At 41.8% G+C, this 17,232-nt stretch overlaps 2 protein-coding genes across 3 annotated transcripts in view; both read left to right on the top strand.

Annotated features, from left to right (window-relative positions):
• reep3b (receptor accessory protein 3b) overlaps positions 1-9,357 on the top strand; it is a 50,656-nt gene extending 41,299 nt beyond the window's left edge. The window contains exons 7-8 of the mRNA XM_034708708.1: positions 4,328-4,461; positions 6,045-9,357. Coding sequence (XP_034564599.1) covers positions 4,328-4,461; positions 6,045-6,116 — 206 coding nt within the window. The 3' untranslated portion in view covers positions 6,117-9,357. The remainder of the gene's footprint in view (positions 1-4,327; positions 4,462-6,044) is intronic.
• A 2,126-nt stretch (positions 9,358-11,483) lies between these two features.
• On the top strand, positions 11,484-13,277 carry anapc11 (APC11 anaphase promoting complex subunit 11 homolog (yeast)). 2 transcript variants are annotated; one of them, XM_034708710.1, is made up of 3 exons: positions 11,484-11,659; positions 11,740-11,932; positions 12,968-13,277. In XM_034708710.1, exons 2-3 carry the CDS (start codon positions 11,824-11,826, stop codon positions 13,111-13,113), a joined length of 255 nt encoding a protein of 84 aa, XP_034564601.1. In that variant the 5' UTR covers positions 11,484-11,659; positions 11,740-11,823; the 3' UTR covers positions 13,114-13,277. The 2 variants fall into 2 exon arrangements, with proteins under 2 accessions (XP_034564601.1, XP_034564600.1); XM_034708709.1 differs by having other exon boundaries at positions 11,486-11,659; positions 11,756-11,932.
• Positions 13,278-17,232: the final 3,955 nt, after the last annotated feature.

The raw sequence follows: 17,232 nt of genomic DNA, 5'->3' as shown, positions 1-17,232 counted from the left end.
GACAATCTTTACAGTAGAAATAAACATGTTTACAGCCTGGTTAAAAAAATGAGTGTAGTCTTGATAGCTCATTACTCGATCAGCACACACTGTACGGGGTTGTGATTTTTTTTTTCTAATGCGACGGTTCAGAAGATATTTAGATTACGAGTTTTCCATTATGAGAGGCACAGCTGACTTGACTGACAGGCGGGAACACTGTTAGCTGTGCCTCTAATTTTGCAAAACTCATAATCTTAGTATCTTCGAAACTGCCTCATTATGAAATAATTCAGCCTGTACAGTGTGTGCCAATAGAGAAATGAGCTATCCAGACTACACTCGTCTTTTGTACCAGACTGTAAACATGTTTATTTCTGCTGTAAAGATCATCTTCTTTGAATGGGTGTGTATGTGGTTTCCGGTGTTTCTGCCGTCCGCTTCAAGTGGACACTTAAGGAACTGCAGTTTATAACACCTCCGCATTGGCTTCACCTCACGGCCGGAGGTTGCTGCTTGGGTAAAACTGATGAAAGCGACCCTGCATTAAACAGATGAATCCGTTGAATGTTTATTTGTATTCTATGAAGCAAATAAAGTGATGCTTTTTTGATACATGAACCATAAGTGCACAAGAGATGGTTCAAAACCAGCTCCACAATAAGACCAAACCACACAAGAGACACACTATCAGAACAAAACACAGTCACACAGGAAGCACAGGATCATGACTCTACATCACCACACTCACCACAAACACCACATCACACATGATCCCTCGTTCAGGTTTATGATGATCCGGTTTAAGTTTAGTAAAATGCAGAAATGGGGAGATTACTAAAGAATAGACGAACACTTTTTTTGTTTTTGCACTAGCTGTCTCTGTGAAAATAGAAAAACCTCAGAGTCTTCACCACGAGCAGAAAAACAGGCCGTCAGTCACCTGGACATCATGATGCTCGTGTCAGATCACAACATCAACCACAACATCCTCCACTTCTGCTTCATGTTTCTTTTCTTTGTTTCCTCGTCTGCCTGATGAGAACCGCAGGCTGTCTGACCTGTCAATGAAGGCTCTGTGTGTGTGTGTGTGTGTGTGTGTGTGTGTGTGTGTGTGTGTGTGTGTGTGTGTGTGTGTGTGTGTGTGTGTGTGTGTGTGTGTGTGTGTGTGTGTGTGTGTGTGTGTGTGTGTGTGTGTGTGTGTGTGTGTGTGTGTGTGTGTGTGAGTGTGAAGGGGGGATTGAGAGAGCAGGAGAGTGTGTGAGAAGGAGATGACTTTCCAGCAGACAAAGGGGATGAGATGAGGTTGGATGGGATGCTACTAGAATGTCAAACACACACACACACACACACACACACACACACACACACACACACACACACACACACACACACACACACACACACACACACAGCCAGTCAGTGAGGCATGGAGAGCAATATAGTAGGGGGTGGAGTGGAGGAGAGGACAGCAATGAATTTACGGTAGCAGAGCAGAGATGTAAGAGATGGATGGATGGATGGATGGACGGACGGATGGACGGATGGACGGATGGAATAATGGATGGTTGACGGAGAGCTGGTGGACCACATTAGCATACTGAGAGAGTAGAGACTGTTATGTATTCAGCTCAGACAGCCAGCAGAGAGACAGACTGGTGAGGAGGAGAACATGTGATTCTCATGACATCTCTCGCTCTCTGTGAGTCTGCAGCCGTCTGTAAACATGCTGCTTTAATCTGATCAAACAATGTCAGAGATGTTTTATATTCAGTTCAAGATAGTCCCAGTGATTCCTTGTGAGTGATCGTTCCATGGTGATGGATTCTTATCTGCCTGTTGCGGTCTCGAGTGGACACTCAATGAACTGCAGTTTTTAGCTTCATATTTTAAGACCGAAGGTTGCCGCTTGGTTCTGACCATAGTCTGTATAAAATATGGACGTAGTATCTGTGACGTCACCCGTCTGTTCCTGAGTGCTGTTTTGAAGCCAATCGTCAGTGGGTGCCATATTGGAAACGTTGAACTCATCCAAACTTAGTGTGAGGTGAAGAGGCGGGGTTTGAGCCTCCTAGCCAACAGCTATGTGTTCCCACCTGTCAATCAAGTCAGAAAAAAAAATTCCCCTCCCCGTACAGTGTGTGCCGATAGAGAAATGAGCTACGTAGACCGAAGCTGTTTTTTGAACCAGGCTGTAAACATGTTTATTTCTGCTGTAAAGATCGTCTTCTTTGAATGGGTGTGTATGGGGTTTCTGGTGTTTCTGCAGCCAGCCTTTAGTGGACGCTCCATGCACTGCAGTTTATCCGCATGGGCTTCATATTTTGAGGACGGAGGTTGCCGCTTGGTTCTGACACGTGAATCTGAGTTCTGTTTGCACAACAAAGGAGACAAATATTGTTTGGGAATGCACAATGCTGAAAGTTCTACTGCTTGATAAATGATAGATACTGTATAACTTTGTCTGGTATGTAGGTTAGAAGGTAGTTTATTTTGTATTTTATCTTTAACAGAATGATATCTCAAAGTGCCTCACAAGGCAATGAAATAATTCAAACAACAAGTAGAAATCAAACTCTCCACTAGAAGTCTGTCTTTCTCTCTGAGCTTTAGAGATGAACACAGCTGTTCACCTGGACATCACACACACAGTCCATGAATGTGCTAAACTTCTACTGAAGAAGCACCAAAGGCTTAAAATCCTAAATTATGACCACCTGTTGGCCTACCAGTCTGAAGGTGTCATCAGCCTGTAAATAAACATCAAAGCATCCCATGATATAACATTTTCTCTGTTAGACTTTTTGGTAAAATAATCAGCATCAGTCTGTGTGATTTCATGCAGTCACACACACAGTCAGACTGAGAGTCGAGCCCAGCAGCAGGTTCAGACGATTCAGGACATGACTGCTCCAAAGTGAGCGTCCTCTCTGGAGGAACATTCCAGGAGTGTAAAAAGCCTGGTTGGACAAGCTGCCTCGGGTCTGTGCTCTTGGCCGGGCCCTCAGCTCCCTACATGACAGGAAATTGGAGAGTTACACCGCAGAATCGGCCGGTGAGAGCTGGAATGACTGGAATGACTTGAATAAGTTCTCCACAGTCCAGACAGAGAATTTGGCTCACTGAAAGAATGAGATCCCTCCCTGGAACGTCTCTGCAGCATGTTCTTTCCTTTTACTTTGACCAGCACAGACTGAGTGCCAGCAGGCTGGGACTCTGAACCGCCTGCATCCAGACCAGAGACGGTTTCAGTAGCAGGACTGAATTTTCCTCTCACTTCTGACATGAAAACTACAGCTCTTCTTCTTCTCCTTCTCCTTCTCCTTCTTCTTCTCTCTCTCTGTTTGAATCCAACACGTGCAGAACTCAGATGGTATTTCTGATGTGGAGCTGGAATGTGAAATCTCATGTGAAGCTGGCCTCGATCTCATCCCACCCTGCTTCCTTTGGGAGGGGAAAGGTTGCGTCCAACTCTGGAGGGTGGGAGGTTTTCTCTTATAGACTCCAGATGTGACAACAATAGCAGCAGCAGCAGGAGGAGGAGGAGGAGGAGGAGGAAGAGGAGGAGCTAGAATCAGAACAAATAGAAAACACATCGCTTTGTCTTTATAAGACGTATATATATATAGACGTATATAATGGAGGCCTGTGACATGGTCAGTGCTGCAAGAAGCTGGTTTCACTGCTTTCTGGGTGCAGCTGATGGTTTTGGCCTCACTGGGAGAAGTCTCTTGCTGATGTGGTAAAGTCTCTGAGCTGTGGTGTGAGCTTGACCACTGATGAATCCTCTAACTCGTGTTTCTATAAGGAGAGACCAGCAGAGGGATCGATGTGGGTTTGCAGTGTGTCTGCTGACCTCTGCTGGACAGAGTGCCCTGCACTCACAGTTTGAAGCCTTCAGTTAACTACAGTATGATGCTCTGTCCAAAGATAAGGGTGCAAACAATACATGCCATGAAAGAAGGAGCATCATTTTCTCAGCTGCTTTAAAACGATTAGACTTCAGTAGAGCCCCCTCTGCTGGACATTAGAGAGAATACAGGTAAAAGAAGCTGCTTCTGCTTCTGAAGATGTGTGAAGAAGGAAATCAATATAGTCTTTTCCCTAAAAGTGACCTTCAGTTTAGGCCCTGATGTGAGATTTTGGAGCTAAATTATTTATAAGGAAGCTGCCAATGAAATCTCAACACAATCTTTAAGACAGAGTCGGCTCAGAGGTGTCTAAATGTTGTGATCACTGTTTTTAACTCCTGTAGAGAGCAGTGTAAACATGGGAGCATAGTGAATAGTGTATTATCTACTGTCTGCTTCATGCTTCAGTGTTTCATGATGTCTGTGTCTGTCTGCAGAGTACTTTTATGACCAGGAGGAGAGGACGGATGAAGAGGCGGAGCCAACCTTCTCTGAAGACGAGGCCGTCACCCAGAAAGGACTGAGACGATCACAGAGCGTCAAAATCACACGATCCAGAGTCCGCAAAGATGTGAGTACAGATGTGGAGGCTGCTACTCATCAGTCTTATTTTTATTGGCTACAGAAAATAATCATTTATCAACATTTACATATGAAATCTGGGATAGAGGAAGTCAAAGTGAGGACTGACACAAGCATTCATAGTGAAGTCATCGTCAAAGTCAAGCCACGCTTTCAGACTCAGCATACATACATATATTTGACCCGTTGGACGGATGTGATGGCCATGCTATCAGAAAAAGCTCTCACAGGCTGTCAGCTGCCCTCAGATTACTTCAAGTAACTGGTGCATTTGGACCAAGAGTTCCGGGGTCTTTTACTACTTTACCCTGAACTAAAAGGTTCCTGTTCCCCCATTGTTGTCTGCGTTTTCGACCACGGGCTGAAGTCCCGGGTAGATTGTGCAAATCAGGCCAGTGACGTATGGAGAGAAAAAAAGTAAATGCACTACACCACCAGACCAGTAGAGGGCAGTAAAACAAAGAGGAATGCCATTCATCACAGATGACACCATAGAAGCAGACGGACAGGCAGGTATCATTATGAGCAACACAACAGTTAGCCTGTTAGCATGAAGAGACTCAGCTGGCGCTGTTTTAGATGGTGCTATATTTCATCACAGATGGATTCACTGAATCAACACGTGAGAGGAGATAAGCGCGAGTAGCAAAGACGTTTCAACACGGCTTTAAAATCCTTTATAACTCAAAAAGCCGTGGCAGAGATCGACCGGTGTTTTGGTTTAAACAGCCACCCTGTTAACTGGAGACTTTCAGCCGGATGCATCCCTCATAAACATCTTTAGACGATCATTAAATATCTGATGAGGATATTTAGAAATCTTAATAAAAACTAAACTAGTTTGCATTCCCAGGAACTCCCTCTGTGTTTCAACAGCTGTGTAAACTCCACAAACACTGACACGTTCAGCTGAAGGTCTCCAGTTTACAGGGTCACTTTTAAAACTGTAACACCGGGAGGAGAGACGCATTCACGGTGGGCTGAGAGAAGACTACTGTTACAAGCTGCTAAATCAAGAGAATCACAGCTTCTTCTTTTGAAAAGTACACACACATACAAAAAAGATAGAACAAATAAAAACTAATGAAAGAAAGAGAAATCAAGTGAATCACAGATGTGTGTGATGTTATTGTGGACGGAGGGCAGAATAAAAACACTGTGGTTAATCTACCAATCAGACACGTTCAGCATTGCAGACCCTGCCCCCTGAAAGTCCCGGGACTTTTGAAAAGTACTACCCCCCTAGCAGGGGCTTTTTAGGGGGGAGATTACCTACCCCTGAACTAAATTTAGACCCTGGGTCCACCGGTTGAAATGCACGTAGTTCAGGGGTAAGTTCCTCCGATCGATAAACGCCTTAGTGTTGGAAAAAAAAGCTTTTTGGATTTATGAGGGACACATACGAAACATGAGGAACAGCAGACAAACAAAGAAACTGTGTCAACATGCTCTCTCTCATGTTGATTATCAAACTGTTGTCATATTGAATAATTTTGTTGCATGTTGTTGATGTCATGTCTCACATCGTGCAGCTGAGTATGAACTCATCACTGACTGTGTTTTGTTCCTCAGGCTCGTTATGGATCTCTGAAGATTAAATCCAAGAAGAGACCAACCCTGAGCTCCATCAACTATGGACAGTGAAGAGACTACTGCTGACACACTCACACGTTCACACACACCCACACACACACACAGTTACACACACGTACACACACAGTTACACACACACAGACAAACAGCAGAGCAGTCTTCTGATTGGTGCATGGGTTTGTCAGCCTGTATTCCAGCTGTTCTCGGTCTGACTTTAAATCTCCTGAACTCTTTTATCCTTTTCCTGACGAGCGTTCTCCTCGTCACATATTTATTACAAACAAAGAGAAGAGAGGCAGAAAGTCTGAGAGACCTGCTGACCTCTGAGGGACCTGGACCTCTCAGAGAGGAGTCACTTTAGGAGAGCAGATAACACGTGACTCTGGGTTTGAGGCATAAATAATGTTTTGTGGATGAAACTAAGTTTCTGATGTTCTTTCATTGTAGTTTAATTGTAGTTTTCAGGCGTGATGTGTGTCTCATGTAGTCTTTTAGTTGTTGGGTCCGTCTGTTTGAGTCCTCTTGCTTTATTTCATATAGACTTTTTTTTTGTACCACTTTTTAAAGAAGAATTCTTTATAAAGAATTCATGAACTAAAAACCAAAGGCTTCACTTGTAGTGAAATCATGGAGTCCTTTTTATGAGACTGTTCTAAGCCGTCAATGATGAAACACACCTGAGCTTGGTTAAACAAACTCAGGGCTTATCACCAGCTTTGCATTTCGCTTCAGCTCAGAGTTGATTGAAAGCTTCAACGTCCTCATAGTGCGAGGCTTTTTGCTCCACGCCTGCTGAGCACCTGTAAATGGGGCTCCGTTTGTAAAGATGAAAATAACTGAAAATAACATCTACAATTCTCCACATTTAGCTGAATTCTTTAAAGTCACTTTTTGGTACTAATGACACCCAATAGAAATTCACACTGCAGCAGAACGGAAGTACCAAAATAAAAGCCTCATAAAGCGATTCAGACATCCCAGCCATAGTCTGTCAGTACTGACTCCTACAGGTTAAAGCCGGACTGACCGCCCTAAAATGTTTTAAAGACAGTTTTGGAGGTCGTTTAGAGATTTCACAACACTCAGAGTCAGAACTGACCCGGTCTATGGTACGGACAAGCTAAGTTGCTATTGCTAAGTCTGTATCTCTTTATGAAGCTTTTATTTTGGTATTTCCGCTGAGTATGAATTTACATATCAGCTAAATATTTAGGATCACAGAGCAACATTAAACATTTAGATTTAACATTTAGATTTAACATTAAGATTTAACCAAGCGGCAAACTCCGGTCTCAAATGATGAAGCCCATGCGGAAGTGCTATAAACTGCAATACATAGAAAATCTGCTTGAGGCTGGCTGCAGAAACACCAGAAACCACATAGACATGAATGGGAAAAAGACGATCTTTGCAGCATTAATAAACATGTTTACAGCCTGGTTCAAAAAACGGCTTGGCCCTACAACGCTAATCTCTCTAATGGCACACACTGTACGGGGGGTGAATTTTTTTCTAACATGACGGTTAAGAAGATATTAAGATTACAAGTTTTGCCCAAATAAGGACATGACTGACGTGACTGCCGGTCGGGAACACACAGCCATTGGCTAAGGGGCTCACACTACGTCACACTCTGCCTAGTTGAGTTCTGCATTACCAATATGGCTGCTGCCGTCGATTTGCTTCAAAACAGCTCTCAGGAACAGATGGGTGACGTCACAGATACTACGCCCATATTTTATACAGTCTATGGATTTAACATTAGGATTTAATATTTAGATTCAACATTTAGATCTAACAATCAACATTTAGATTTCTATTTAACATTTGGATTTAACAGTGATTTAACTTAATATATTTTTCACAACAAAATTAAATGTGAAGAAGATCACAAAAATTCCTCTAAATGTGATAAAAAAGTGACTTTTAAAAATTCATTCCACATTTTTATGGCATTTTAGAGCTCAATGTGGAGAAATGTAGCTGTTATTTTCAGTGTGCACAACTTTACAAACGGCACCTCATACGTGAAAGCTGATGAAGTTTAGGATTATTTCTGAGAAGTTGAATCACTTTGCATCACAGACTTTTTATTAATGCTTCTAAGTGGCAGCCTTCTTAAAGCTGAGCTTTGTACCATCTTAAAAACACGTATGAAGAGAAGCTCATTAAACCTAGTCCACGTTTGGTTTGTGCTGCCTTCAGGTATTTCTTAAAGAGAGGCTCATTCTCAGTAGAACCTCCAACACTATGGTAGGAGTCCATTTCACTTCCATACAGCTCACTGAACTAATGGAGGTTATTTTTATGCTGCGCAACATTCCCTGTCACAGGTGACAGTATGAGAGCCAAGCAGGACACCCACGACCCACAATCACACCTGAACTTTTGGACAGAGTGGAGTTTTTGTCTCAAGTGTGGAGCTCAGCCTGTCACAGTGAAGGAGGAAGAGGAGGAGGAGGGAGACACCAGCAAAGAGACAGAAGGGTTGAGAAATCAATGAAGATTCCTCCAGCCTTCCAGAGGCCGAGCTCTCACTCACCGTTCATGCTCTTTTCATTTTTCCTGCTTTCTCCTCCTGTGTTTTTATAAGATCACAGCTCGGGTTGTACATTTTTATGAAGATTAGATTTTACGATGTTGTACTTTGGTGTGTTTGTGTGTATTTTAGATCAAAAGGAGTCTTTTATATTGTAACCACCTTTTTTTGCACATATACCTCCTCCCAGACCTTTTTATGGATGCTGACGCTGCGTGTCATCTCATTTTTTTTATGTACTTTTGCTTTGGGAGGATGCAGCACACGGCTAATACCAACAGACTCTCATGACATTTAGAGTTTTGGCTTGTTTTCTGTCCTCAGTGCTAAACACAAGGTACTGCACGTTTGATAGATGCTTCTATAGATGCTGTTATGGAAAGTTTTGCAGCTAAAACAGTCACTGAAAATCATTTAGTGTCTTTAGTGATGTTTATTTTGAGCCTAATGTTAGAATAAAGAGTTTCCCCACACATACAGGTGGACAGCAGTGTCACAGGTGATACTGCAGGTGTCTAACCCTGTTGGACCTTCACTGAGGCGCAGTAACAAGCCAAACCTCCTCATGTCATGACGTCCATTTAATGCTCATAACTGACTAATGATACCAAAGCTTGATGTACTCACGAGGGGCTGTGTGGCTGCTGGGTTTTTTGATGTATGTTGGGAAATGTCTGGACTGTGTGTGGTTTGTTGATGCAATACAGTGAAGGCTGTTTGTTGCAAGGACAATAAACATAGTATGTATGAGGACTGATGCATTTCTGATTCTCCTTTTGTCACGGCGGAGAGGCTGCTGGATCTGACATCCCTGGAGCACACTGAATAGGTTTACACACACCCATTAAGTGATTCAATAACATTTATATTAAACACAACACTATTGAACTTATGACATTTTAATATAGAAAAAATAAGTTCAATTTCCGAAACAATATACTGTTTAGGTTGGAAACAATATCATTTAATCTTTATTTATAAAGCACCAAATCCTAACAAATGTTCTCCTCAGACTCTTTCCAAACAGAGCAGGTCTAGACCGTACTCTATGTTCTATTATTAACAAAGACCCAACATCAAGACAGGATCAGATCCAGTCCCATCTTACAGACAGGACTCAGTCTGATCTCATCTTAATCCACCATGAGCAGAGCACTTTGCAGCATTTAGCAAGTTACAGTGGCAAGGACAAACTTCCTTTAACAGGCAGAAACCTCCAGCAGGACCAGACTCATGTTAGACACACATCTGCTGAGACTGTGTTGGAGAGAGGGATAGAGGGAGATGAAGAGAGAGATAGAGATGATAGTGGTGAGATGGATAGTAGTAGTTGTAGCAGCTGGAGTCTGGCACGTCCACAGCAGCAGATATCCAGAGGAACCTACGAGACAAGGGAGCTCAGGGACTCCAGAAAGGTCTCTGGTTTTGTAGCTGAATTAGTTGACTTGAAACCCTAAAATTTTAACGTATCACTCTGAGACAAGCTTCAACATTTCCCTCCTCCTGTTCAGGGTCACATTCTGGATCAGTGGTGTTTTTGGTGTTTTTCAGCCTCTGCATTGGTCAGCACTACTCCCCCCCCCTTGGGCAACATTCAGGCAGCCTGTCAGCAGAGTGCCTCATTATCATCGCATCCCTGCCCACTCAGATCAGTTCAAGGACATTTAGCTTAAAAGGTGAGAGGCTTCAGATCCTCCACAGAGGATGAATTTATGATGATAGTGGTGAGACGGAAAATAGTGGGCTTCCCACTTACACCCTGACCGGTCCCTTGACACTTGCATTCCTAAATCCCAGGATATAGTTAATCATGGTCATGAACAACACAAACACATTTCCAGCACAAGTGCATAGTTAAGAAAAATAACAAGAATAAGAATAAGAATAAGAATAATCATTTAAAATCACATGTGCATACCTTGTATTTTTTTTAGGTTGTCCCTTTTTTTTTTGGCCTGCATGGGTGACAACCTTTCCCTGCTGGTCCATTGTAATACGAATATTTATTTTTCAAGAGAAAGGGGAATATATTAACACAGGGATAAACTTTGACAAAAACTGAAGAAGAATACACAAGACACAAAATCTACAGGAAATGCTGTATTGGGATTCCAAATTTAAGGTTAAAAATGTAACAACTTTCACAGCACCTAAAAACTGAGTTCCCCCGTCAAAAAAAGAAGAGAAAAGAAAAAGCGTAACGTTAGCGCTGTGCATGGTGGGAAACAGTCCAATAGGGAGACTGGTCCGATGCATGCTGTGAAATGTTCCTGAATCAGTAGACGTCCGGGGAGTTTTGGCATACTGCAGATGTTGCTCTTGTTCACATACTACATACTGAATTTGGTCAAATCAGTACGTACTGCTAGTATAGTAGGAGGTTTGAAAACAGCCGTTGTTTACTTCTTGTGCACGTTCTATGAAGAAGTAGTGCCGCTTCGCAACCAATCAGGACGGCGTAGCAGGGACCGCCCCTCAACCATCAGGACGAAGGGTCGGACAGTAGCTCTGATTGGTCTGTGATAACGGGAACGAGGGGAATAATAACATTGCTTGATACAAAGGCATTGGAAACACAGAGATTTCGCTATAATCTCAAATTACTTCACTTGCTGAAGAATACTGATTGGTAATATGACTTTTTTTCCAAACCCAGCCCAAAAAAAAGGACAGTTTTTTTACCCCATTCCTACCAACTGCACCTTTAAATGTGACAAATAATTAAAATATGTAAATCCAAAAACTACATTTATATTAATAAGTTGATAGACTCTTGAAAGACAGAGACCCTCTCCTCTCGTGTTAAACAAGGAGCTGGAAACAACAGTAAATGTGTTCTTTCAGTAAACTGCCTGCAGGGGGCAGCACATCTCCCTCTGAGCTCACATGCTGCCGGAATTACAGCCGTAGAAGAAGACGGAACATTTTCCCCGGGCTGCTAACAACATTAGCCACATTTAGCTCAGAGTGTCAAAGTGTCAATAACATGCCTGTCTCTGTGTTTCAAAGAACCTGAGCTGGACTCGTGAATCACAGCTGCAGGACACGCTTCCCTGTAAGTTACCTGATGTCTCCTCTATAACATGTTTCTAACAGCAGATAGCTTGTCAACACTACCTCACCAGATAACGTTAGCTTCTCTGGTTCTCAGGTGGTTCTGGTCAGACAGGTCCAGGTCCAAGATCAGGACAGGTACAGGACAGGTCCAGGACAGGTGGGATGAAGGTGAAGATCCGGCAGTGGAACGGGGTGGCCTCCTGGCTGTGGGTCGCCAATGATGAGAACTGTGGGATCTGCAGGATGCCTTTCAATGGCTGCTGCCCGGACTGTGAGTAACATAACGAGGCTACACTTACTAAGCTGACCACTGGGACACTTTCCAGGCTGATCAGTGTAATGAAGGATTAAACACCACACTCAAAAGATGCACTACCGCTGTAATAAGAAGTTAGATATGCCAGATGTTGATTTCTGTGCTTTTCTGATTAATATTTATGGTTCAGAATCAAGGACATTTTCTTTTCCTTGTATGTGTTCTGAAAAAGACTGCATCTTTATTCAAACCCAGTAGAATCTGTGATTAACATGTTTGTATTGGTCTCTTACATTGTTGGAGCTGTATGTACTCCTTGCCAGTGGTGGGTAGAGTAAACTGAAACAGTACTCAAGTAAAAGTATTGTTACTTTACAATGATGATGACTCAAGTAGGAGTTTGGGCACTGATAGAAATAAGTACTTGAGTAAGAGTAAATAAGAACCTCAGGAAAAAACTACTCAACTAGTTATTGCACCATATATAAAATTGTATTGTATTGAAAAAGCTAATAACAATGTGAAGAGCACACCACCATTAATAAAGTGACTTAACCAGGAAGAGGCCAAAATGAATGTTGTTAGGTATGGTTTACCTTCAAACATTAAAGAAAGAGGAGCTGCACTGTTCTCAAACTAATGCACTCACTTTCATTTTTTAAAACAAGCTGAAACTTCAAACTGTGTCTGAGATGTCATCAGAACATGGGACATTTAATGATCCATTCATCTATAATACTGTATAATAAAATAATAATAAAAAAGACATGTTTACAGCCTGGTTCAAAAAACAGCTTTGGTTTATATAGCTAATTTCCTTATCGTTACACACTGTATGGGGGTGATTTTTTATAACGGAATGGTTCAGAAGATATTAAGATTACGAGTTTTGCCCAAATAAGGACATGACTGACAGGCGGGAACACATAGCTGTCATTAACTCGTCTGTTTTTGTAGCTAACTGTATTTTTTTAACTAATGCAGACAAACTGTAAATGAATCCTCCTCTTTCTGCATGTATAATGAATCATTATGAATCCTATTTTGCAGGTAAAGTTCCTGGAGACGACTGCCCGCTGGTCTGGGGTCAGTGCTCCCATTGTTTCCACATGCACTGCATCTTAAAGTGGCTGAACTCACAGCAGGTCCAGCAGCAGTGCCCCATGTGCAGACAAGAGTGGAAGTTTAAAGAATGACGACGAGTGCTGAGTGACCTGTGGATGTTGATGGAGGCCATTTTTATACCAGCTGTAAATAAACCTGTTTTTGTATTCTCCTTCTGAAGGACGTTTGGACCCTGTTGTTTTCTGTTGACAGATTCAGTATGTGGTGATAAATAAAAAACATCACATGCACTGTATGCCTCAGAGTGACATGTTGTTTCATCAGTATGGTTGATTTCTCCAGAGGCCGCAGGCAGTGATTTGGCAGAATTTGACGTGAATTTGGATCAAGCGGCAACCTCCGGCCGAGAGGGTTGAAGCCAATGCAGAAGTGTTAAAAACTGCAGTTCGCTGGCTCTGGAAGTACCGGAAACCACATACACACCAATTCAAAGAAGCCGATCTTTACAGCAGAAATAAACATGTTTACAGCCTGGTTCAAAAGACAAGTGTAGTCTGGATAGCTCATTTCTAGATCGGCACACACTGTACGGGGGGTGAATTTTTTCATAACACAGCAATTTCAAAGATATTTAGATTACGAGTTTTCCGTTATGAGAGGCACAGCTGACTTGATTGATAGGCGGGGACACTGTAGCTGTTGGTGAGGAGGCTCAAAGCCCGCCTCTTTACCTCACACTAGCCCAACAGAAGTTAGGTGGAGTTCAATATTTCCAATATTGCTCCTGCCGACGATTGGCTTCAAAACAGTGCTTCAGAAACAGATGGGTGCTGTCACGGATACTACGTCCATTATTTATACAGTCTATGAGTGTTACCAGTTTTCTCAAGATGTCCTTAATACCAGCAGTTTAAACTCACTGAAATTGAGTGTAGGATTATGTCCTTTATCATTTTGGCTTCTGTACTGACTCAGAGATTGTATCTTTTAAAGTTGCAGTTGTAGACTTTTTGGACACACCAGGCAAAGTGGGACAAGATAACACAAAAGATAGAATTCTAGTTATTCATATATCCATATGATAAACAGCCAAATTCATTGCAAGGATTTAATGAATGGAAATCCAGACTTCACTCTTCTTTAAAGCCCCTGTGAGGAGTTTTAAAATGGTTTTGAAACAGATTGAAGCCGATACAAACACAGTCAAAAGTTTGGAAACACCTTCTCATTCAAGAGTTTGTATTTATTTTAATTATTGTAAACACTGTAGATTAATACTGAAGACATCAAAACTATGAAAGAACATATATGGAATTATTGAATGAACCAAAAAGTGTTAAACAAATCAGAATATGTTTTATATTTCAGATTCTGTAAAGTAGCCCCCTTTTTCCTTCATGACAGCTTTGCACACTCTTGGTATTCTCTCAGTCTGCTTCATGAAGTGGTCTCCTGGAATGGTTTCTAATGAACATGAGCCTTGTCAAGAGTTCATTTGTAGAATGACTTGCCTTCTTAATGTGTTTGAGACCATCAGTTGTGTTGTTCAGAGGTAGGGTTAGTACACAATGGATAGCTCTATTTGACTACTGTTGTAATCCAGATTATGGCCAAACCAGATTATTTCATAGTTTTGATGTCTTCAGTATTAATCTACAATGTTGAAAATAATTACAATAAATAAAAACTACTGAATGAGAAGGTGTGTCCAAACTTTTGACTGGTAGTGTATGCCTCCTTGTGTCCTAGTAAAGTAGACTAGACTATCAGTGATAAGGCAATTTCTTAAATTGTAAGTGTATTTGCTGAAACCTCTGCAGGGGGTGAGTGTCAGACCACATGATTAATATCACTGTAAAGAAAAAGTCTGTCTTGACATTTTCAACAACAAATATTCAGAATGAGGGACACATTTGAAGAAAGCTAGATGAGCTGTTTGGTCAGAAAAAACTGCCTCAGAATGGATCTTGGTGAGCAGCAGCCAATCCTCTCACCTTACAAATAAAAGGTCGTCTTCAGACTCAAAGCTGCATTATTCTGCCTGCTGTAAATTCAATGTGAATGATAAAACAAGTGTGATAAAATGTTTTATGAGTATATAATGAAAGCTTGATGAGGGAACGTTCATAAATGTTGCTCACAGAAAGTTTAATGTTTTATCATTTCTTATTATGATCATCCATGCCTCATCATCAGAGAATACAGACTGTTTTCTCAATTCAGATTCAACATTTTAATATCAACGTCACACTGACAAACAAACAAACAAACAAACAAACAAACAAACAAACAAAGAAGTCAATACATTTGAACACTGAATAAATCCGATATAAAACAAAGACAGGTCTGGCTCCTTGATGGACTCAGATGTGAACTGGCACAATGTTTGTATTTTTAATGAAACACATTTTCATTATATCATTAACCCAACCTGTGTGACATCATTGATGGGGCTTAGCTCCTGTTTCATTTGGTTTTTGGGTCCTTTATTCATGTTTGATTTCAAGTCCTTTATCAGTTCATCTAACAGTGTGTATATGTAATGCAGATAAGTTTGTGTTTAGTCATATTAGAGCAACAGACCAAGTCAAGGAATACTCTTCACGGTGCACAAGGATACCAGAGACAATACAGACCACATCTCTAACTCTCCGTGGGCTTTATAAAGTGATGCATGACGTCTCAATGTGAAGACTTTTTCTTGTTGCCTTTCTCCTTTTATTTCACCTGAACACAATCCCTGACGAGTTTATGTTTGTTTTGAGATGATTACCTATCAAACACCAGTTCTTCTTCATCACGTCCAGCAAAGCAAATGCTGCTACCTCCACTTTATTTCATTCTTGTAGTGTCCACAGTTTATGAACGCAGATCTGGCCTGTATTGGTGGTGTTTCCTGCATTTGAAGGACAGATTGAGGATGATATATTTGTATATGTGCATTGTCAGTTGATAAGTAACAAAATGTTACTCATACATCCTCAGACCTTAATTTAGATTTCACAATGATTCATACTCTTTGTCACATAGACCCATTAGTGAGCACACAGAGCTGTACATGTGCTACACAAGAGGGGGAATCTAATCCTGATTCATTGTTTAAATAGAGCGACCCCTGCGAGAACTAGACCAGGAACCAAGAGGATTCCTTTTCTTTGACACTGATAGAAAAGCACCATTTAGGCTCTCTGGCCTTCAACCAAGACGGCTGCAGCTGATGTGGAGCATTGTGCATCCATGAACACCCCAGCATTAAACTAACTGGATGGTAGATCATGTACAGTTTCTTTTCACACCAAGTTTAACACATGACAGATGTGACCTCTTGAGTGAATTGATAAGAAATAGATTTGCAGATGAACTTTCCTGAGGTTCAGTGTTTAGTTATACTGCCATAGGCTTAGACTGCAGGGGGAACTGACACACTGGGATCCTATCTCACCCCCTTCCCCCCAAGCCCCCTCATCACTTACTTTAACTCTCCTTGTCCCATTAAAGTTACTAACCATAGACCTTTCTGGAGTCCCTGAGCTCCCTTGTCTCGTAGGTTCCTCTGAGCTGCTGTAGACGTCCTCCTTCTGTGGACGTTCCAGACTCCAGCTGATACAGCCGTGCTGGATTCCAGCGGCAACAACTACTACTACTCGTCTCATCTGAAGAATCTCAATCTCAAGCTAGAGTCTAAAGGCTACATGAACAACTACAGGCTTGGCACACCTGGTCTCTGAACAGCTGTCAGGTTGATTCATGGGAAATGTAGGCACCAGGTTGATGAGGATAAATAAAATGTAGAAATAGAAACAGCTGTATTTTCAGATCTGCTCGGTCACTTTTGATCTCCTCAAAGTTGAAAGAAAGTGAACGCCAAACCTGAGACACATTCAACGGATCCAATGATTCCCATTTTCACCTCAGTGTTTTTCCTCCAGCAAACTGACAAACAATGTCAAAGTAAATCTGCTGAGAAGTGCCTCTGTGTTTCCATTCAGTGTTCTCTTTATTCTGGTTCGTACTTCAGTAAGATGCAACAATTTAAACCTTTATCACCTTCTCCAACTAATGCGCTTCATGGCTTCTTGAAATCACAGTTGTCAAACAAAGATGATGAAACCCAAAATGACAATCTGGAGACTACATAAATGGCAGCCCATAAACCAGAAGTCTGTCTCTGGGTCAGTCTATGGTGAGAGCAGAGGGTCCTGACTTGGCACAGAGTGGTTTCAGCAGCCCTGTGACTGGGCGGTGGTGAA

The sequence above is a fragment of the Notolabrus celidotus genome, chromosome 18 (assembly GCF_009762535.1).
Source record: "Notolabrus celidotus isolate fNotCel1 chromosome 18, fNotCel1.pri, whole genome shotgun sequence".
NCBI classification, from domain to species: domain Eukaryota; kingdom Metazoa; phylum Chordata; class Actinopteri; order Labriformes; family Labridae; genus Notolabrus; species Notolabrus celidotus.
Note: the sequence above shows the minus strand (reverse complement) of the source record. Positions and strands in the feature narration are given on the sequence as shown.